We start from the raw sequence: 24,001 nt of genomic DNA, 5'->3' as shown, positions 1-24,001 counted from the left end.
CGGAGAACATTACAGAAAGAGTGAAAGAAAGGAACGTAAGCCTTCTGGACCACATTTTCCAGCCCTTCGGGCATTCTGTGGCTTCTAAAAAAAGCGGCGTATATTTGAAGTGTTGGGTCATGTGACTCGGTTGGGGGTTTATGAATCAAAGAGTGTAATGATTTCAGAAAAAGAGTGAGAGAGGGAGCAAACCAAAGAGGGAGAAAAGCGCACAGAGAACGAAAATAAATACAGGGGGAGGCCAAGCTGCTCTGAGTAAGAACAGTGGAACAAGTGAGCGAGGGAGAGAAAAATAAAAAGGAGGAGGGGGGAGCGAAAAGCACGAGCGAGCAACAGAGGGAGAGATAGAGAGAGAGAGAGAGAGAGAGAGAGAGAGAAAGAGGCAGAGGGTGGGAAAGCAATACTAGTTAGTCAGAAAGAGAGAGAGCGTGAGAGAGAGAGAGAGAGAGAGACGGAAAGAGAGGAAGAACAGGGAGAGCAAGTGAGACACAGAGGGAAAGAGAAAGAGAGAGAGACGGCAAAAAAGGCAACAGGCTTCTCTTTATCTCCGCTTCAGCGAGAGGAACTCTCAAGTCAGCTCCCACCACACTCCTCCACTTTTCATTCCGCCCGCTCCCGTCATCCCCCCATCTGTCTGCCAGTCCGGCGCTTAGGCGGTGAGTCTGAGTTCTGTTCATTTTTTTAAATAATAGAAACGTACGGAGAAGGAGAGAAGAAGCTTAGGCTGGACGTGTCACAGCAAGAGTTTGTGTATGGAAGGAGAGGACTGGAGAGAGAAAGACGATGTGTGTGTGTGTGTGTGTGTGTGTGTGTGTACATGGGGGATATGTAAAAATCTGTACACACCGAAATGTATGTTTTTGCATGTGTGTGTGTGTGTGTGTGTATGTATGTTGCTTCCTGTCTCTCTTTATGATTTAACTCAAAGGAGTTTGGCTGCAACTATACAGCGCAGCATGTTGTAGTTCAGCAAGTATGTGAGCATGTGTGTTTGTATGGATGGCTTTCTGAGAACAGACTTTAATTGAAGACAGAGACATAGCGACTACAACAGAATGAGAGACAGACCAACAGACCAAGAGAGAGGGGGGGGGGGGGGGTAATGTTTTTCATAAATAGATATTTCTGTTTCTGGTTATATAAATAAAAGACACAATGGGAAGTTTGTCTGCTTCTATTAGTAGTGTATTTAGAGTGTTCTTCAAAGGAATGCAGTTCTAGTTGTTTTCTTCGAGTCCTTAACGTACAGGGGCTAAAAGAATCCAGACGACTGTGGGTGTTAAATGCAGTGTGTTCTGGTAGCTCAGTGCTGCAGTGCGCGCTGTAGTGCGGGGAGGTGCTGATTAAACTGTATGAGCTCCAGGCCTGGAGCGAGAGCCAGTAACAGTGTCCATATACAATCACAACACCATTATTCAAAACTAGCAGTGTGAGGGTGGAAATCTGCGCACACATGCAAACTCTCTCTCTCTGTCTCATACGTACACACACACATACATACATACAATTAAAGATAGTATTGCTGTTATTGATTATCATGGGGAATTACTCAGGCAGTGAGAGGGGGTGTTTCTAAGACAATAGAGCCTGTTGTTTTGGACCTGAAGCATGTCAGTTGTAAATTATTATGCCTGATGGATGTGCGCATTAAATCATGCAAATTCCTATATCCAGTGGTGTTTGTTTCTATTGCAGCATCTCCACAAAGGTTATGTAAACAGGTTCGACCAGTGCAATTACCCAAAGCTGATGGAAACATTAAAACGACGCCATTTGAATATCGGGAGATGAAGCGAAAGCTCTGCCCTGGTCTGCCGCCACCGTGCATTTGCTTCCTCACATTGTGTAAATGTGTTACTTTACTTGTGGGGACACGATCTTCACACACAAGTCTAGCAAGGTCAGTCTACACCTGATTCGCCAGGACATTTCACAGGTACCTATAAAGACTGGAAGGCAAGGTAGCACTTGTAACAAAAAAGTGCTTTATTTTGCAACCAAGAAAATGTTCCCTTAAAATCATAATAATTCCTTATAGAATCACATTTGTGATTACCTATATGAAGCAGCTTCACGTGGATCCGTATTTTGGTTATGTGTAGCATTCTTATTACATCTAGATAATTATAGAACATGTTTGTTATTAAATAGGGTCCCCATAAAGTATATAAGTCTGTCTTGACAAAAATCCTTAATTGTTAAATCTTTAATGATTAAGATACCCATTCTGTGTAGGGTTTTCCTGGTTCTACCCTCTTTCCAGTATCCCAACATTTGTGTTGTGTACATTAGTTCAGCATGCTGTCCTGCTCCTTTTTGGCATATTTCATTTACATAATGTCTTGAAATCTCTGTCAGCATCCAGTAACTAGCTTTGCATGGAACGTGCACACACACACACACACACACACACACACACACACAGACACATGCAGAGAGATGGATAGTGTTGTTTATGAACTGTTGTAATATAGTAGTAGTGAAGGGGACTCTCCATGTGTGTATATTTAGGTGCACTCGAGTTCAGTAGCCGTAACCTACCATTACGCAGACCAGCGTGACCTAATGTGACTTGAGCTTTCTCATCCATAGCACCCGGTTCCTCGGTGTATGGGCCGTGTGTGCACCGCTGCATGCTTCAGTCTGCGTGATCTATGTGCATGCGCATGTGGTTTACGCTGGAACGTGAATGTACCTTTAACCACGTTGTATGTGTGTTTAGTGGAGCGGGTTTTAAATTTTCATCACGCTGCCATTTTCCAGGTTTGCGCAACGTAAAAAAGTTATACAGCAACCACCATTTCTATATGCATAGTGGATGGAATACACTCATTTTTACACAGATGAATAACTTAGTACTGACATTTCTATATTGCATTATTTATTTATGCTATTTAATTTGATATTAATTAAGAAGTAGTAAAAGGACTTGCATATATATATATATATATATATACATATATATGTGTGTGTGTGTGTGTGTGTGTGTGTGTGTCTGTGTTGGTGTGGGGGAGGGGGAGGGGGACCCAACAGAGCTTAACTACTTTAAGAAAAATGCTCTTCTTCCTCCAGCTTTGTTTTCTCGCTTTTTGAGAATGACAGACAGTCAGACAGAGAATGCTGTCTGTCTCCTCTCTCTCTTTTCTCTCTTTCACTGTCTCCACTTGTCTGTCAACACAAAGCCATTTTCATCACCTCCCTCTCTCTCTCTATCTCTCTCTCTCTGTCTCTCTGTGTGACACACACACCCACACACCCAAGTACTCTCCCTGTGTATGCCTTTGTTGCTTTGCACTAACCATACAATACAGACCTGAGCACTTCCACAACTCATACACACACACAGACCAGCGCAGAGAGATACTAGGTAGGTTGTTCCAGTTATAACGAAATTATCCATATTTAGCCTGATTGCATTCTTACGCTACTGATGATAAGGGATATCTGTGAGCGCAATCTGCAAACGATAAGAGGTTTCTGTTCTCAACCTGACAGTCTGGCTGTAAACATGTGATTGCTTTGTTCACGGTTCTTTTCTAGCACATTTGGAATAGGGTGTGTTGATGTGAAATTTGTGTAACAGTAGAGCACTGAGACAGAGCCTTGCCTTCGTCCGTTTGTTCATTAAGCTGCCAGACCTCTTCAGAATAACTCAAATTCTTTAAATAACAGTTACGTACCAATTTTGTTTTTTTCTGACCACAATGTTATTACCAAGATTTGGGTTTGTCACCCCATCACCCCCTTAACATAAAGAACCTACTGCAGCTACTATGCTTCTGGAAGGGTGTAAAGCTAACTGGATGGTGCTAACCTTGTGCTTTATCGAGGCAGATCCACTTCGAAGCTAAAAATGGCTTAATCTGCTTCACTCATATCAACATGGAATCACCTTGCTCTTAGTCTTGGCCTCCTCTCAGCAACAGACGATGAGAGAAGAGCAGAAGGACAACTTTTGACAATTTCATCCTTGTTCAATCTATCAATCACGCTGAATTTGCTAAATAGCCCAGGAATGTTCCCTAGGAGGTGCATTCTCAATTTGAACCCAGGTGTTTTCTGTCTGGGTGGCTATCAGAGGTTTGGTGTCAGGGATGACAATAGAAAAGGATCAGGTATTTATAGAGGTATCTGTGATATTGTTGTTTCTGCTGTGTGTTCAGGATCTGTGGCACTTCTGCATGTCTCTCACTCCCTCCAGGCCTGTCAACAATCCTACACGCACACACTCACCCACTCTGGCACTGCTAATCTCCTTTGTAGCTTGTAACTTAACCCCTAGCTTCACAATGCTCAGGCCGAGTTGGGGAGGGGGTGAGCGAAACAGAGACAAAGAAGTGAGACAGAAGCATTTACATTTTCATCCTTTTTTATTTACACCCCAACACATACACATCAGTCGGAATGCCATTGTCAAGCCTTTAATGACATATACCTTTCCTTCGCAATTTGTCTTTCTTTGCTGACTTGGCTTTGTGCGGCCATACATCACACTTATCCTCTCCTGTCAGGACTGAAAAACATCTGCCATGTGCTCACGTGCAGCATCAAAATTAGAGAAGACAGACAGAAGAACAAAGAGGAAAGGGTAGCCAGTGCGAAGGCCACGAATTAAAGGAACATGGAGACAGAGAATGAGCGGGAGAGCAAACGCACATTCAGACGAATGAAAGAGATGATGCAGGAAGACGGATGGAAAAGACCAAGAATCTGCCTTCCTGTAAACTAACAGGCTGAGAGGTAATGAAGCACAGAGGGAGAAGGCACTGCAAAAAGTCTCAATTAGGCAGGACCCCTGACCTCTACCCATTGCCCCCAGCGATCATAGTTGACCCCAGTTGTGACCCTCAAGCCTCAACGTCAGCCACAGGGCTTGGCCGTGAATAACAGCACCATTGTGTCTGTCACACATAACATTATTGCCTCTATTATGTTCATTATTCCTATCAATATTAGTACAAGTTTTCACAGCAGCAGGATTTATTGCAATCTCAGTTCTGTGCAGTGAAAGTGGCCTAAACAGTTAAAGTAAAAGAATTCATGATGGCTGTCAGTCATACTTCTGGAGGGACAGGTCAAGGTAATTTATTCTGTAATTTTATGTTTATTATTGTGAAATTATGAGATGCTTGAAAGGTGTCACTAGCGAAGGGTTATTAGCCTAATATTAGCCTAATGTTACTGCTAACCATTTCAGAATGGAAAGTCAGCAGATGGAAAGTGATTGAATCTTCAAAAATGAAATTACTGTGAGTTTAATAAATCTAACCATGTTATAATTAATTTTTTTCCTAATTCGATTGCAGATTAGAATATAATAGTAGAAAATGGCATGATATTTAATTATTGTTAATCACTGTGCTATTTTCTTTTAGGAATACAGGACCAATTTTTTTTTATGAACCAGCAGCTGTAATGCTTGCATGAGAGAGTACTGTAGCAGGAATAATAGCACTGGAATCAATTAGTTGTAGTTTAGTTTCAATTGCATTTTAAACCAAAGCGATTATAAAATCTAAAAAATAATGTTAAAAAAATTGTGATACATCTTCAAAATATTAACAGCAAGTCAAAAGGCTAATAATTTCAGAATTATATGCGACTTGCTGCTCCGGTTATGATTGCTCTGACCTCTTTTGAAAAATCTGACGAGAACGAGCCGTTTGTAGGAATGGAAAGAGGTGGAATTTGTTGAGGAACGCGGTAAGAGCAACGCTGCAGCCAGACTAGTAGTCTTTAGTTAAGAAACACCTGGATGAGGGCCAGCGTATTCATCATGGTTTTCATTGCTTTATAAATCCACAGTGTCTGATGTCCAGTGAACAGAGAAATGGGGTCGCTTATGAACCCCTCAGAGGGCCTTTCATAAACTCACTCAGCATGTTTGTGTTGAGCTCTTTGTGGCAAACGCGGTAAAAAAAAAACCTGAAACGTTCCCCTGGACCAGTTCATCAAAGCTCTTTCTCTCAACCACTGTCGGTCATAAAAGGTCATTGTTATATTTTAGACTCGTTCATAAATTAAAGTTCTCGGGCTGAAATGGTGACCACACTCATAAAAATATTTGGAGGGTGCAGCATGTGTTTTGCTCACAAAAGAGAAGGATTAATTTCTTCCAAATTGACTGTGTACTTGACGCTCATGCTGTTTATTGTGAGCTCAGAAATAGAAATAGTTGGTTTTGTGTGTTTTTCCAATGCAGCCTTTGTGTTCTGGCCGTGAGTGGTGTGTAAGCGAGGACATTTTTTTTTGTGTGTGAACTGTGCACATTTGGCTGGAGAAAACTTTGTGTGTCTGTTTCTGAGGTGCGTGTTTATGTGTTCTGAGGTTGCATGTGTCAAACGTACACCTTTGTGTAGCTCTCTTTGAATCTGTTTCAGAGGGAAAGGGTGTGTGTATTATGTCTGATTGCATTCGCGAAGTGTGTGCGTGTGTGTGCACCACATCCTTTGGTTTGTGGTTTATAGTTTCCCCAGGCACATTGATTTATGGTTCATATTTCAACAGGATAATTATGCCTTTCTGAGGTAATGTTTTCCCAGACGTGTTTGCGTGTGTTAATGTTCACCAGTTCAGACCCAGTCCCCCCAGTCATTCTGGACCAGAAGGTGCCATATATAAGTCAACAGGGAGCTTCAAAAGCCCTTTCCCTTCCCTCCACCTGGTCTAAAGAAAAGCTTGTGTCAAGTGGAACGTCTGACCAGGAGGTGAGGTAGTTCTACACCCAGCTGTGACGCTTTATGTCGCGTGAATGCTGCGCTAATGAAGATCTGTGCAGCAATGGTGCCAGAGCACCACTCTCCAAGCATCTTGGTTTGGTTTGGGTCGGGGTCACACTGTCCATAAAGTTTCTGAAACATGTTTGTTCAACTTCTCTAAATATTTGATGAATTTTAATGGCGTTTAATGGGGAGGGATTTTTTTTTTTTTGCCATTTTCTCATACATGCCAATCTTTTGGAAATGACTGCTGGGTAGGTAATTGTAGCGTTTGTGTTCCCTCCTCAGGAGGGCAAGCCATTGCATATATTCTTTCTCAAAAACCAGAAGACATACTTGATTTGAAGTGCTTATCAAAATGAAAATCAGAAAGAATAATTTAAAAAAATTCAGGAAGACTTCAGCAGTACCGGAAACCAGTGTGGTGCGAAACTCTTTTCATTATGACAGGTGTTGTGCTGCCCTTGGCAACAAACAGGAACCCTGCACAATTTTCTGGTTGCGCACCCCCAGATCAAAAGAAGTAAGAACTCTCCAAATTTTACAACCTCTTTTTTCTTTGCTCTTTTTTAATTGAACGGCCACAGCTAGTAATAAAACTAGAGCCGAAGTGTCAGTGCTTCTGAGTAATTAGGCGCCTGTAAAAACAATCTTGGCCTCAGTCTGGACAACAACCGTCGCATTCTTATAAGAAACAGACGGTTCATTACACAAATAATTACACGTGTCAGACCTCATCCATGGAGCGAGAGAGGTTTTACAGTCGCTGGTTGCTGTCTGTGTAGAGCAGCATGGAAAATGCATTAGGCCTGTGGTTACTTTTTCATATATGCTTTTATATGGATTTCATCTATACACTGTGTCGATTGAACGACGAGCCATATTGTACGTTACAATTTGGGAGACGAGTGTGGGTCGACATTGTCGTCTGCTCCGAAAACCACTGAAACGTCCCCGAACAATAAAACCCTTTTTCTTTTTCTTTTTTTTTTGACCTGATATCAGCCCATAGAAACTCCAGGAAGGAACAAGTATAGCTCATTCCTGTTGCTGCACGCCCATCCTATAGCCCATTTTTATACAAATGGTTACATGTCACACAGCACAGACCGCTAATACTGAAAGAGGATTCAGTTTCAGACTTGCAAGGAATGTCCCTAATTTGAGAAAAGCCGAGATGAAAATATAATATGTATTTAGATCTCTGACTGGTTATCCATGCCATAAATGAGTTTAGGCATGGGCGCAGCAGGAGCAGGCGTTGGGGGCGGGTTGAAAGGTAACGCTGGGTGTAGCTGCTGTGGCTGCGTTAGAGGAAAAGCCGCTTTTGAAGACCTGCCTGGAAAAGTGGTGCAGGAATGGAAAGCCCCGCGATTTTTAATGCAAACCAAAGCAGCAACCAGTTTCCCACACAGGCCGGCGCTTAGTTGCCTCAGTGTGTGTGTCTACATGTGTGTATATGTGCCTTGGGGGGGGTTGTGTGTGCATGTGTGCTTCCCGGCTTCCGAGCCTGTATATTTATACGCGTTTAAGCATTTGCAGGCATGTGCGGCTGGTTTTGTATACATTCATGTGGGTATGTGTCACAGCACATTAATGTGTGTGAGGGGAGACTGTGTGTGTGTGTGTGTGTGTGTATGAAACCCAGCCCTATGTCTCCATCCTCTCTGGTGGTAAATGAGACTTGCCCCAGGCCAGGAGCCCAGCCCCACCGGTGAGATGCGGCTCAGCCCAGGCAACACAGCTCCATAAAGGCTTCATTGAGGCCTGGAGGCCTGGGGAAAGAACACATTGCAACTTTTGTTGGCAGCGCAGATGTGTGTGGGTGTGTGTGTCTGTCTCTTGGTGTGTGTGTGTGTGTGTGTGTGTGTGTGTGTGCACGTTCCCTGCAGAGGGGCAAAGGGTACAGACCCAGCTCTGGAGAGGGAGAGCGGGATTTGGGGTGAGGGGGGTTTGGGGTACTGCTAGGTAGAGGTTGGGTGAAGTAGGCAAAGGTGGGGGTGGAATGTGTGTGTAATTCTGAGTGTGTGCCTAGGCATATGTGTGCCTTGGCAGTGGTAAAATAGAGAATTTTAATGTATGTGACCAACTGTGTGTGTGTGCTTTGGCAAATGCAATAGTTTATAAAAAAAAAAAACCCAAATTAAACTCGTATGTCAGTGTGTGTGTGTGTGTGTGTGTGTGTGTGTGTGCATATGTGTGTGTGCATATATGTGTGTGTGTAGCAGTCTGTAGGGGCCCACTGGTGTGACTCATTAAAAGTTGCCATGCCGTGGTCACTCATTATTTCTGATTTTATGGCTGGGAATAAAACTGGCTCATTTTATAAGTTTTTCTGGTCACCTCCATGCCACCTCTCTGCCCCTGCCCAAATCACACACACACACACACACACACACACACACACACACACACACACACACACACGCGCACACACAACTCTCTTTCAAATTCCACTCCCAATGTGTTACTAATTAATTTTATTCCATTTGAACTGAAAGGTATTCTAGGACATTAAACAAAGGCCATTTTGTAGTGATAAAAAGACAGATGGAAAGAAGGAGCGATGGAAAGAAAGAAAGCGCAGTAAGTTGAAGGCGTTTTAGTGCAGAGTGAGACGTGACATGGGGCTGCTTCAGTCTGGGGGGAAACTGAAGAACAGGCAACAGAAAATGACAAATGAAAAACAGATCACGGCATTGGAATGAAAATGTATTGGAAGAAAGCTCATCAGAGAGCGAAGCCAGTTGGTTGGGGTGTAATTGTGGGCAGAACTCTGTGTGTGTGTGTGTGTGTGTGTTTTGGCGTTTGGGTGTCATGAAGGCTTGTACGGTCACAACAAGTGTGTGTGGTGGAGTGCAAATGGATTTTCGTGTGAATGCATGTGTGACTGTGGTTGAGGATGTGAATTTGTATGTGTAGGTGTCTGATGGCGTGTGTGTTTGTGTGTATGGATGTGTGTAATGGTGGGTAGGATTAGGTGTCTGTGGCTCCTTCCTGTAACGTGGCCACCATGGCCTGGCTGCCCTCACATGTGGAACAGTTTACTGCGGCAGCTACAGGCTGCAATTAACCAGAGGGCGAGCAAGAGAGAGAGAGAGAGAGAGAGAGATGGAGGTTTTTCTTCAGCAGCGCCCTCCGATGTCGGAAATAATTAACTACATCGCTGTGTGTGTGTGTGTATGAGGGTGTGTGAGGAGGCTGTGTTCTGTGCTCCCTCTGGATAGATGAATCTGCCAGACTTATATTATTGGTGATGAAGGGTACTGGGAGTTCTCGCTGTTCTGGCTCGGTTGGTGCATAAACTGCCGCACTGCCCTGAACCCCCAAAATACACACACACTACATTCTTTAGCCACCTTGTTTACTTCATTTAAAAGAATAGGAGAACATGACACCACTCCAGGAGATGAATAAGTAGAAGAGGGGAATTAACTGTGGACAAAGTTTTGGCAAAGCGGCTTTTGAGGACCATGCCAGTAGAAAATTCTTCAGTTACATTGGTTGGAATTAAAACAGAAAGTGACATGCTTTCTGGCAAGAAAAGCAAAAGACTTTGAGAACAAGACATCAGTTGAAACACCTTGGGAAAAAAAACAATTCCATCCTCACTCCGGCTGTCCATCTGCTGTGAAGACTTTTACTTGGATTGCCAGCAGATATCTGTATTAGAATCTAAAACTGTTGCAAAATATCCCTGTATGTTCGTGGTTTGTGGAGTGTGGTGATTGGTGGGTTCCCATGACAATACATTACATTTAGCTGGTGCTGTTACCCTATCTTTCCTGAATCTACAGATGACCAGTGAAAAAAAATAAAAGTTTACTTTATTACCCTATATATTAGCTATAAGCATTGCGCCCGGTTGCGTTTGGTGGCCCGGTGGCAGTATGGGGACTGTGGCTGTAAGGGGTTAAGTGAGCGGAGCCGGCGGTCTGTGCGCAGGCGGGCGGCGGCGGCAGCGGCGGCGGCAGCGTCAGCATCAGGCTGGCAGAGGGAACAGAGGCGTCTTTATTGAGCTGCTCCTCTGATTTAAATCATATGGCAGAGCCTAGGAACACCACACTCCTCTGGAAGGCGTTCAAGTAACCACCCAAACGACAAGAAGTGTTTTCTCTCCCTCTTTCACCCTGTCGCCCTATTTTTCTTTCTGCTGCTCCCACAACTTGAATCTCCGCCCATTTGCTGGATTAAGGCTGGATTAGACCTCCTGTCTTTAGTTCTTTTTTCCATCTTGTTCCTCACTGGATGTCCTGACCGACAGCAATGTAGTCCTTTTTCTCAGCTTATAGAATAAATCTTGCCTTTTCGGCAGGGTGGTAATAGATCTAAAAATGGCAGGGGGCAGCATTATGGCACACACTTGTAGGTGTTGTTGTTTTCTTTGCTTTTGGGTCTCGGGTCTGTCAGGCATTCCTCCACCGGTGTTTTTTTTGTGTGGAACAACATGAAAATAATTTTTCTGTGGATGTTAGGTAATGGTTTGGTGGATGTTAGGTAATGGTTTGCCCTTAGCTGCTATTGTTTTCCTCTGTTTGTGAACATTTTTGCCTCTGGTTGTGGAAAGCAGTCCTCTAAACATCTGATTGCCAACTCAAACTTTTCTGCTTTCAATGTCTCCATCATCCAGGTATCCCCTGATTCCTGAAGCCAGCGTCCCGCGGCTGGGTTCATCGTCTGAGTGTCACTACTCCGAGAGGCTCCCCCTTTCCCTCCAGGCTACAGAAGTCCAGGCTCCAGTGAGTAATGGGATCCAGACAGCAGCACTGACCAAAACATCAGACCTGAGCTAAACCAGACCACAGAGCACACCTGCGACGGCAGAGAATACCAGAAAAAGGAAAAAGAAGAGGAAGAAAAGGAGGAGTTGACGCCATCTTCCACCATATGTGTCCTTCGTAGATCTCCATCCTTTCGGAGTAGCTGCGTAATCCAAAAACCTCAACCGTTACCTACGCCATGGCAACCAACAGGGAACGGCCAGTGGGTCCCATGGCGGGCTTCTACCCTTTTGCTTTCAGCTCTATGCGAAACCACACGCCCTTTGACCTCCTGGCCAACAGCAGCCTTTTTGGACGGTTTGGGGCAGACCTTCCCAAAGAGATGGCAGCATTATGTAAGTAGAACCATGCCAATTGTATGAACGTTTTCCATCTACACCTTTCTGTCTCTTTCTTTCATCTGTCTCTCCTTCTCCTGCCCTTCCCTATTGACTGGCACAACATTACAAGGTTTAAATAAATAGGTGATGCAAGGTGTGTCTAGAATACAAGTGGGTATTTGTACATGAATGTGACTGTGTGTGGGGAAGAGTGTTGTGTTCCAGAAGTTGGTGGTGAAACAGATTGTGGAAGCCTGGCAGCAGCTGAGCGTTTGCTGGCCTTTGGCTCGTTGAGGCACCAGAGCCGACAAGGAGGCCTTTATGAGGCTGGCAAACACACCACTGCATCAGTCACACCATTACACACCACACAGAGAGAGAGAGAGAGAGAGAGATAATAAATTAGAACAGTATATTGAACCAAGGATCAGGTCATAGATGTTCATAGGGGGCGCCATTGCATGTACTTTAATTAACAGAGGGAGGACATTTGAAGAAATTTGTTAAGATCACAGCCATTCAGGATCAGAGGACATGTGTTAGATCTTGTCTCCCACCTGTCCTTTCAGTTTCAGTAAAACATGAACATAACAAAGAAAAAATAAAAATGAAAGAATGAGTACGGGTTAGTCTTGCAGACATACAACAGCCCCCCAACCCACACACACACACACACACAACCGAACACACACATTCATACACTCACTCAGTCATCGTCATTCTTTTAATTCAGTAGCTTGCTGGCACATACACACAGACACACACTCATCAACGCTGTAATATGCAGTAATGTTAGACATGTTGAGGCTTAAAGAGCCTTGTCTGGGCGCACTAGAGAAATATTTCCAAGACAGGGAGGGAGGAAGCCAGAGGGAATGTCTCCATGATCACATGGAGGAGACGTGGTAACACAGCTTTGTTTTTATAAAATTGGATTTTAAATGACAAATTTCAGGGATTGGCATAATAAATGAATGCTGGACAGCATTCTGCAAAACACATTACAATACATATTAGTAATAAAATCAATATAGTTTCAGTCATAGTGTCTCAATTGCTCACAAATTAACAATAAAACAATGCACCATTACCTCTGACCTCTGGTCAATAAATATTGACCACTTATTCCTGACAAAAAAAGGAACTTCTCATAATAATGTTATCTAACATTTCCTCCAGCTAATTTTACTGTCATTTGCAATTTTCTCTAATTATTTTAAGCTTTTGTAACCTCTGGCATTGTTTACAATGCATGCAGTACCAAAACACCTTAAATGAAAGCAATAAAGGAAAGCAATTAAAGGCATTACAACATATCCAGCCAACTCTGTTTGGCACAGCAAGAGCAGATTGAAGAGCTGCTGAATTTGTAAATCAGGTCAGTCTGCCCCAACCTCTTTTATCCCTTTTTCCCCCCACTTTGGTCCAAATAGATTAGAAAACAAAAGCCAGTTTGCCATTTGCGGACCACCTTTGAAGCAGGCTCTGAATTTGGATAGTGGTTTTGTGCTACTTGTGACCTTCCCCAAATTGACAAATACCCATGAACTCTCGTTTGCCTGGCACCATGTACACATGCGTCATTAGACAAATACAATTTGGAATTTATTTCTAATCTAATTAAATTATGTTTAAACTCTTTTAGGAGACTTTCCTCTGTAGGTTTTTGAAGGGACGTAGGACCACACAGCCTAGGCCAGTTGCCACAGAGTAGTTCATTAGGCCACAGTGTTTTGGCCTGGCATGACTGGTAATAGGTTCAAATGAATCAGTGATAAATGGGCTGCTGTAGTGCAATCTGAACTCTTAAATCACTTTAAGTCCTGATAGCCATGACAACCTGACATTAGTCACATCTCGAGTTAGTGTTAGAACTGATTGATTATGTTGTCTTTGGTTATGATTGGTTATACAAGGGGACATCCACAGAAAGGGACCATGGGGCAGTGGAAGCAGGTGGCCTTGTTTGTTAGATCATGTGGACAGCACAGCATTAGTAGCCCCTGAAGGCAGTGGTCTCTTTCACCAGTACGCCTTCTTACATTCTTACACAAGAATTTTTCAGGAACACTTTGATATCAAAGAATTGAAGGATTTGGTCTTGGCCTCCAAATTCCCCAGATCTCAGTCTGATAGAGCATCTGTGAGACATGCTGGAAGAAAGGTTCAATACATTGAGACCCCACCTCAGAAAACAGCACAGGACACCTTCAGAGGTCTCGTAGAGTTCATGTCAGAGGGGGTCAGGGTTGTTTTGACGGCATGCAAGGGACCTACATAATGTAAGACAGGTGGTTATAATGTTCTGGCTGATGTGTGTACACTGGGGTCAGGCCGAGGCCCGTGTGAGACAGAGCCTGTCCTCTTCTTTTATTAGAGCTGTCTACAGCCAGCAAGCTTCGGCCTGCTCAGACCTTCACTTGTCAGTCAGCACACAGTCAGACACCCCTCCCCTGCTAATCCTGGAGACAGGATGGAGAGCGCTCACAGATACACACACATACCTACACACACACACAGTATCCACAGCACATTTGTGCACAGTGGTGGTTTCAGAGACGGGCGACACAATACATTGGTGTTCTTATATACCATTTTATTGATTTATTTGTTTGGTTTTTTTGTATTAAATACACAAATGATTTTGGTCAAATGAAGTGGTCATGAAACAAGGATCCAGTTTTTTATTTTACTTCAATTTTTGGAGATCAGTTCCTAATTGCTTATATATTTGGTATATATTTATCCATTTATGTTTACATTTTTCAAGTATTTTGTTTTTTTTTTTTTCTATTCCAAATGCTTTTCGTTTGCAATTTGCTGTGTGTGTGTGTCTGTGTGTCTGTGTGTGTAAACAGAAGCTCTTTTCTTCCGAACTCCATCATTATGTGGTGCCTTCAGCCCATCAGTCCATTAGCAGCACTTAATAAGAGATAAGATCTAGCCCATCCTTTCTTCTGCCTGCCTGAAGGAGCGCGCAAGAAGCAGCGAGGGAGGGAGAGGGGGGCCAGAAGAATGGGCCGAGATAAAGTGATTCGGGCGGTGGGCTTCAGACACAATCACTCCGGTCACACCTGACCGCTCTGCTGCCTGCACCCCCGTTCTGCACACACACCGGTGTTGGGTATCACTCCACCTGGACCCGTCTGCACAACTCAGTGAACAGGCCGTCTTCGGGGGCTTAATGTGTTTTACATGATCACCCTGGACACAGGAGTTCCGCATCAGGAACCCAGGGAGATTTCAAATGAAGCATTTTTCCATTTTACATGGCATCCTGATTCACATGACACAAATGCTCCTCATCTGCTTCTCTGCCTGAGAATATAAAATCCTTCAAGACAGTGGCATCACCATTCTTCATCTATATATTTACGTCACTAATCTTTGCATTATTGCATGTTGAGCCATTCTGAATCAGCTCATATAATTTGTTTGACATTTACTGTTGTGCTGACCTCTCCACGCAACTTACGATAAGTTGTAGGGCTTTGCTTTTTGCATGTTTTGACACCTAACTTGTCTCAGTGAGGGCTCGTGCACAATTCCCCAAAATCTTTCGGAATGCGTTTATTATTCTATCCTAAAAATCTATTCTGACATTGTAGTCACACAGTTAGATATACACAGATACTCATAGATCTTGTCAAAACCAAAAAAACATTTTAATGACTTTAATGTGGGTCGCACGGGAGCATATGCATCTGTAAGCTATATATCAAAAATTATCATTCTATTATTTGAGGTGTGCAATTATTTTTATAAGTGATCCGAGTGGACGTGACCAAGGTAATAACGCTCAAACAGGGTCAAATCCCTTTAGGAATGCATTAAATGCTAATTTTAGCATTTTAAAAACACTCCCTGCTCACAGACACTTTCACGGAAATGCACAAAAATTTGGAACTTGCTTCCAGAGGACACCCTTGACACATTCAACACATTCGTTTTGAACCCTCCATCTTTTCTTCTTATTTTTTTGTCACCCCACCTTTTTCCATTTAATCCCATTCATTTGCCTCTGATTATTGTCCTTTGTCCTGCTTGCTCACGGTTAAACCAAAACCCCCCAAATTTGACATGGTGGGTCAGAATGAGAATGGGGTAGATTTAAACCCACACTCATTTTTTTTTATATACTTGTCATCCAATCCCTTTTTTCAGCATTTGCTCCATTGAACTTGCACGAACCCTCCGCATAATCATTACCAACACTGTCCTACAACACAATCACAAACCAGCCACTTTGTTACGGTGTCTGCTCCTATGGCCATTTTATTAGGAACACCTGGTCCTAGGACCACTTTACTAGGACTGCCTGGTCCTGTGGCCTCTTTATTAGCAATGCCTGGTCTTTTGGCCACTTGGTCCTGTGGCCACTTTATTAGGAATGCCCGCTCCGGTGGCAAATGCCCGGACAGGCCCATAAAAATTTCCTCTTTTTTTAATTATTATTATTTCAGAGAAGAAAACAATATTCTGAGCAAAGTGTATTTGCATCATTTTATAGCTTTGTGAGAACCTAGAGTAGTAAATATGTAACATATGTGATATAAATGTGTTACTACTGCTATTGTAAACTAAACCCAGCCTAATTGTAAATTGTTAATTGTACGCAAATATTTTTTTGACAAATGTTTTTCTTCATCTTAATTAGACCTTTACAAATATGCATTCAACATATGCAACCAGCAAAATGTATTCCATTTAGAAAAAGGACATTTGATCCACTAATAGATAAATGCAAAACAGGCACACAGTCTCATCAGACTGAGTATCTCTTGGGATTCCATCACATTAAAGGCAAGGATCATGAGTGCGGGAATTGGAGGGGGGGTCTGGGAGCGTTTCAAATGAATGCCACATTTTTTTCCTTGAGAAGAAACAGAAGATGGTCCCATAATCAGAGTTTAGCAGAGGGCTGGGTGCCGTGCACACAAACTCCACATTGTGCCCTAATTATTTATTTATATAAAACTGGAGAGGAATGTCTTTGGCTCCGTGCTCCTGTGTATATGTGTGTGTGTTTGTGTGTGTGAGAGAGATGAAAGGATCTGACTGTGTTGGAATGAATGATGTACTCATATTTATTTCATTTGTTAAAGTGGATCAGTTAATTAAATGTAAGTTTACTTGTCTCTCCATCTGGTACTCTTAATATAAAAGAAGGTCAGAAGAAGAAAAAAAAGGAGTAATGAAATGTAAGGAAGAATTCTATGGCACTGAGCAGGTTTTGAACCGACCAATGGAATGTGAGCATACTGCGATTTTGGACAACCAACGTTCTGCTTTAGTTGCAACAGAGCTGTGCTTCAGCTGGATGTCTTTGGTACACACACACATACAGTATGATGCGTGCTGTGAACAATTTGTACCTGATAAATCAAAGTCTAATGTGAGCTGTGCCATAAATAAACACGGCACGGCGGTGTGAATTGAGCTGCGGCTCGCTGCGGAGTGTTTACTGCGGCGTCTCCTGCCGGGGTTTCTCTGTTTACCTTCACACTGTAAGTATAGAAAACACAGCCGTGCGAAACTCCACTCGATATCAGCTGATCCGGGACTCACGGGCATGTAGCTGTCTGCCTAAATGAATCCCAGCATGTAGGAAAATAAGTGTGTGTGTGTGTGTGTGTGTGTGTGTGTACGTGTGTGTTTAATATGGGGTTATTGAAAATGGTTGCATTCGGACACGTTTTGACATGTAGAGGTAAAAACACACACAGACACACACACACACTCTCTCTCGCCCTGAACAACTGCACCACACATTCCAGCACAGGCGATTACAACAAACATGTTGTGTGTGTGTGTGTGTGTGTGTGTGCTCAGGTTCAGTCCCTATGACAGTCATACCTCAGACACAGTGCAGGGTTTGTTTTTGTCGACGCTCGCTCGCCACTGATGACATCACACAAGTGCGAGTGGTCGAACCTGAAGTTGCAGGAAGAATGTGGAGCAGCTACTGAGAGAGAGAGAGGGGGGGGCGGGTGTCTTTCTTTTTACTGACTGTATTTCTCCTCCACGTCCAACCCACAGTGTGTGTGTGTGTGTGTGTGTGTGTGGTTGTGAAAGGGGTTCATATGGGACATGTGGGGGGACCGGGGTGGGGGTGTAATTGTCTCAAGGTGTGGATAGAACTGAGCTGGCTGAGTGTGAGCAGTGCTGCTTCCTGCTGTGTGTGTGTGTGTGTGTGTGTGTGTGTGTGAGACAGAGAGAGAGACGTGTTGAAAGACAGGTGAAAATGTTGAGACAGAACGAGTCGAGGTAAGGGGTGAAATGGAGGCGAGCGGCCGGTGAGAGAAAACGCCCGTCCTCTCCCCTCGTTTAAGAGACAACGCTTTCCTCTCCTTTACTCCGCCGACACAGAGTCCCTCGTGACGTATTCTGTTACCGCGCCAACTGCAGCGCCTCTGTTTTTTTAATACACACTCACCATGTGTGCATACGGAGCGGGATGGGGGGGGGGCTCATAATACAACGTAATAAAAAATCCAATCACATTACGTGAAGAGGGGGGGAAACGGAAAAATGGAGCCGAGCAGAAAGGGGGAGCCCGAGTCAGGAGCGGGGCGCTGGAGAAGAACGGGGACGGGAGAGGGAGGGCAGGGTTTGGGGGGGTGGGTTGACGTCCCATGGGGGGTGCTTTCTAAAGTTCATTCCTCTTGAACGAGGGAAGGAAAGGGAGGAGGGAGGGAGGAGTCTGGAGCATATAGAGCGTATTAACTGTCCAAAAAGTTTTCTTTTCCCTCTTTTTCTTCTCCGGGAGAAAAGCCGGGCTTTACCGTGTCTGGGGAGGCCTGCAATGTTTGCGCCATTGAATTGATTTGATTCGAATTACAGAGTTATTGAGTTAGGTATGGGGGGGGGACCAGGGAGCGGAGATGGAAGGAAAGGTGAAACTGTTCCAACGTTATGAGATGTGACGCAGGCTTGGGTTGATTGATAGCCCAAACCGGGTTTCTGATCATCAGTCCAGCCTGGGCCTGTCCTTAGTAGAGGCACAAATAAACACAAGTTCAGCTCCTGGAGCAGAAAGACAGAGTGAGAGTTGCGTTTGGAATGGCTGATGCCATCTTTGGCTGGACCCCTCTGCGGTTATTTGGACGTTTTAGCGCTGAGCGGCGGCCGGCTGGGGGAGATCGGCTCGTTTCAGCCGCGTCCATTTGGATGTAAAACCGCAGCGTTGGACGCCGTTCATTGGGGGTCTGCACATTGGAAGAGCTGAGCCAGAGTTGAGCATGAAAGATGAGAAGCACGAACAGGGAGAGGAGGAGAGGACAGTGTGTGCTCGCATGTGCAGCGCTAATGCGATCGCAGAGCTTTTCCAATAAAAGCAGGGCACAGCTGAAGAAAGCATGGGGAAGAAGCAGCTATGGGGGGGTGGGACAAAAGGAATAAAAAGCTTTTAAAAAGAATGATAAAACATTAGGAACTAAACATACTACCTATAAATTCCCTTGTTTTCCATGAAAAGAAAAATATCATGACATTGCGATTGAATTGGAAACATTAAAAATCATTATGAAATTGTCACTGACAAAGATTATGTTTTTGGCAGACCTTGCCTTATGTGTATGTGTGTGTGTGTGTGCTTTGCTGCTCTTGTATGTTCGTTACAGTCTTTGTTGATGAAGGTGAAAGGTCAAATCCTTATTTATAATCGGTTTGGGTCTGTTTGGAGTTCTAGAGTTGTATGTGTGGTAACCAAAGTGTGCGTGTGCGTTTTCTGAACATCAGTTCCCAGTTTCCCCTCCGGGGGGTGCTACGCCTCAGCGTTACCTTCCCCGTAAACGCTCCTACGAAGCCCGGTTCCAACCGAGGGACGTTACATAAGGGAAAGTAATCTGATTGCCATGCAGGCACTGGTGGTCCAGGTCTTGAGATCTCTTTGCGGTCCTGTATTCGTACGGCCTGGTGTGCTGAGTAGGAACAGTTGGAACTGTGCCATCTGACCCAGTGATTCCGGCAGCGGCAAGAAATAAATGATCCGTCATGAAATGCACGCACAATTATTTTTCCGTGGTTTCCGATTACGTAACGTCAAAATATCTTATTGTTGCATAGTTCAGCACAGGGGATGTGATATTCAGTAGCGTTGTCCTTACACTTGATTGTCTTCTTTGTGAAATAGTTTGACCTGCATTGAGATAACAGTGCAGACGCAGGAGGGATGAGAACGAGAAAAAGTAAAGTAAAAAAGGGTAAAGGGAACAAAGGAACCGGGGAGGGAGGGGCCTTGTTTGTTTTCATCTGTTTAAAAAAATGACACATGATGCAAACAAGGGAGGGAAAGGGGGGGGGGGGGGGGGGGGGGGGGGGGACGAGAGAAACTTTTGCTCTCCAGCCAACCAGCAGTGCTCCCGCCTCCATTCCTCCCTCCTCCCCCCACCCGCCACCGCTGTGGGCTGAGCCAGTTGCTCGGCCTCAGTATGCGCCGCGAGTGTGTACAGGCTGGAGCAACAGCTTGAATACACTGGCCACTGAGATTTCAAGTCCCCTGCGAGGCAGAAGACAAACCCAACTCAGGTCCCAGGGGTGAAGGAGGCAGAAAGACGGACGTACGGGCTGACGTTTCCACTCGGGGAAAGAAGAGAGGAGAAGAAAACGAGAGTGCAAGGGGAGCACAGAGGCAAGCGGTGTTACCAAGTGCACCTGAGTCAAGTCTGCAGGCTTTTTCCCGAGTTTTGGGGACATAGAAGAAGACGTCTGGCTGTCGCTTGTGGAGAAGAGGGTGAAGAAAAGGACTTTCCGGCCCTGTTCCGCTGCCGTTGGGGACAGCGGTCATGTTTGACTGCGTGGAGGCCCTGGGGGTGGCCCCGCGGCCCCTGTATGACATGTCGGCCCAGGGCTCCTGCATGCTGAGGCGAGCCGGTCCCTTCTTCCCCAGCCTGGAGCCCTTCTCCTGGAGCAGCAGCTCAGGCATGCAGTGTAAGTCACACTTCTGTCATCCTGTCACCCCCCCCCCCCCCCAACCCCGACACAACCACACCCCCAGCTCGCGCCTCGTCGGCAGGCAGGCAGGCTGCGTGTTTGTGCTGCACTGGGTTTCCGAGTGGGCTTCTGAGCGTCCCTGTCGGCCGCAGGAGCGAGAGCTTCCCGTTACCGGAGTGTTTTGTTATGACAGCGCTCTCTCTACAGGAAGAGCCAGATTCCATTCGGTTCTGTGTGCCATTCTCACCCTCCGCAGAGAGTGTTTGTTTATGTGTGTGTGAGGAACCGAGTAAGAATGTGTGTCCATGAGTGTCCATTGCGTGGCTGTTGTGCTCTGAGACTCTTTGATGGATAGTCTGTACATGACAGCCAGGGCTTGACCCTTGTGCACATTAGTTTCTTAGTGAAGAGTTGGGCCATTCATCCCTGTCACATTCTGAACATAGCCGCAATTCAACGGCAGAAATCACAGCCGTTCAAAAATAGCTGCATTACTTGTGTGTACGGTGCCATTTGGCTCAGAAATTAATTCATTAATTAATGTCGCCATGTGAAGTCGTACCAAACTACTGGCCTGTTCGGCTTCTTTATACTTCTCTGCACTGTAAGTCGTGCAGGCAGGTATTTACCGCATCATGGAGAAATGCATTTTAAAACTGGGTCACGAAGCACTTTCTCGTCTGTAGATGAGAGGCTGTTGTATGTGCTCGTGCTTGTTTATTCCCTGCTGCTTTTTAAATCGACTGAGGTTGGTTCTCCTTGGACTGGGCCAAGAAGCTCATATATCTTCATTAATGGAGAGGACGCAGAGGCCTGACGGCCTCACGGTGTTCCCGCTAATGAAGACAGATTTGCTGTCAACCAAGTCAACAAGGGGACCCTAGACTTGTCCAAACCCGCTACCTGTACGCGGAGCATACAGGCCACAAGAACCCAACTCTTCAATCATTCTGAGGAAAACAAAAGTAACAAATCGAGAGGAACAGAACCGGTTCTAGGTTTCTAGGCCGCTATTCAGCTTGCATTGATCATGTAGGTAGAATGGCACTATAGGGCCGGGAATTAAAGCAATAATGGGATTTGGGTCTTTGTATTTGGAGAATCCAATCTGCACGATTACAAAGGCAAAGACCGAGGAAAGTGAATACATCAGTGTTTCACATCTGAAGAGTGGATGTGGTAAGATTATGAGAGGCATATTATGGCAATATTGAATTATCAGCGCATATGAAGATGCTGAAGGAATCAAGTGAAAGAACACAGAAGGGAGAATTACAAAGATTTGCGGTAAACTGACACTTTTACTGAAGGTCAAGTTGCAGCCAGTGGGCTTTGTCAAGGTTATCAAATAGTTACGTCAGTGTTCCCACCTTTGAACTTTATTCTCACAATTTATATAACCTTAAATCACAATTTGTGATTTGTGGCCATGATTTTATTCAATAAATACACAATTTCTTTTAATTTTGTTGTACTGAAAATGCACCTATTCATTCATCTCTACAGACTATTTCAGTATAAAGGTGTCCGAATGGCAGGGCAGTTTTCGGTTACGGCCGCAAGATCAGAATAACTTGGTAAACATCGCGAGACAATATCAGCAGAACAGGCGGCTCAGCGCACTTGGGTTACGGTGCTGGTTCTGGGGGGGCTGGGGGGGCTGTCAGAATAAAGCTTACACTGGTACATGCTACCGGTGACCAGATTATTTCATATTTTCTAATAATTTTATTCTAGACTTTCCATAATCATTTCACATGGTAATCTTTTCTTACATAAGCGTTTTCTTTCAATTTCCAGAAGGCCTGTGTGCGTGCGTGCGTGTGTGTGTGCGTGCGTGTGTGTGTGTGTGTGTGTGTGGTCAGCTTTCCTGTTCACTGCTGTCGTTGAGCTCAGTGGTCAGGACCTCTGCCTCTCTTTGTCTCAATGTCAGGGGTTATGGAGAGTGCGTTAGCAACCAAAGTCACGTCGCGTGTTTGCGAGTGTGTGTGTGTGTGTGTGTGTGTGTGTGTGTTTCACAGTGAAGGATAGTTTTTCTCGAAATGTCTTCCACTGCCCATCAGAGGCTGCCTACATCGCCTGTTTGCCCTTAATGTGGCTTTTTAATTATTCAATTACAATTACAAAGAGCGCAATTAAGAGATTAGACCGCCTGCAGAGACAAGGCAGCGAGGGGAGGGTGGGATGAAAGGAAGGCGTACAGGGGGTGGGGAGGGGAGAGAAATTGAGCTGATAAAGGGATTAAGACTCTCTGGCCTGAGGGACTCTTTTCACTCCGTCATACGTCTGATACTCTCATCCTTTTATACATTTTGAATTTGAAGCTTGAATAAAATTGTAAAAGTCACACAAACATTTGTTTCCACTCTCCCTCAGTTTTTAACTGTGCATTACCGGGAGTGCTAATAAATATTCTGCCGTGTCAGTGCGTTGGCGAAACCGAGCCTCGGTTGGATTTTCCCATGTTTTGATGTGTGAAGCCAGAAAGAAAAAGAGAGAGGAGACGAGTGAGTGGAGAGACCTGCCCCAAGACAACTAGAGCAGACAGGAAAGGCACGGTCTAGTCCTGTAGTGAGAGAGACAAAATGTGTGTGTGTGTGTGTAGGTTTGCCGTGCGCCTCAGCAGATTTCACAGGGTCCCGACAGAATTTGGCCCAGTGCTGTAATGGCATTTTCTAGCCAGACTCCACTGGCCGAGAGAACACTGTAAATAACCACTGGCGCTCCCTCTCCCCATCCATGAACCCTTTTAGACTGTCCTGGGACAACTTGGCTCAGGCCACCATATGCTTCATTCCCCCTGGGCAACGTGCCTTCTGTTTATTTTAATTTTCCCAGTCACATGTTTGGTGATTCTGGCTGATAAGCGTTTCGAGAGGTGACAGCAAGGAGCCCTTAGGATGTTGCTGGTCAGATAAAGGTGTCACAATGAGATGTCCTTTCACAAGGCACAAAGGCCCGGGGGGACATTCACTCAGAAAGCACCATTCATTACATGGAAACTGAAACCACAATTATGTTACATTCACAGTGCACTAATTCATGCAAGTAGTTCAAGGCTCACAGAGAAATACGTTCATTGGTAAGACTTCACAGAACAAACCATGTTTAATACTTTTTATCGGTAAGTGACAACTACTTGCCAAAATGAGGAAATTCCCAGATTACACGAATGTCTCTCATACAGTGGTCATTTTTCAGACTGAGATGATCACATACTACTTGGTTGTTGACAGCTATGTCTTGT

General features: G+C 44.6%; 1 protein-coding gene across 6 annotated transcripts in view; it reads left to right on the top strand.

Annotated features, from left to right (window-relative positions):
- Positions 1 to 420: 420 nt before the first annotated feature.
- The window catches only part of LOC114800337 (retinoic acid receptor gamma-A-like), a 37,266-nt gene continuing 13,685 nt past the window's right edge, over positions 421 to 24,001 (top strand). Inside the window, exons 1-3 of one of the 6 annotated variants that reach the window (XM_028997547.1) lie at positions 421 to 656; positions 11,350 to 11,458; positions 11,622 to 11,835. In XM_028997547.1, the coding sequence (XP_028853380.1) occupies positions 11,679 to 11,835 (157 nt within the window). In that variant the 5' untranslated portion in view covers positions 421 to 656; positions 11,350 to 11,458; positions 11,622 to 11,678. Of the gene's footprint in view, positions 657 to 1,695; positions 1,901 to 3,326; positions 3,368 to 11,198; positions 11,217 to 11,349; positions 11,836 to 17,158; positions 17,328 to 20,256; positions 20,752 to 24,001 lie in introns of those variants that run through there. The other 5 variants (XM_028997544.1, XM_028997545.1, XM_028997546.1 and 2 more) reach the window with 5 other exon arrangements.

The sequence above is a fragment of the Denticeps clupeoides genome, chromosome 12, assembly GCF_900700375.1.
Source record: "Denticeps clupeoides chromosome 12, fDenClu1.1, whole genome shotgun sequence".
In the NCBI taxonomy this organism is placed as follows: domain Eukaryota; kingdom Metazoa; phylum Chordata; class Actinopteri; order Clupeiformes; family Denticipitidae; genus Denticeps; species Denticeps clupeoides.
Note: the sequence above shows the minus strand (reverse complement) of the source record. Positions and strands in the feature narration are given on the sequence as shown.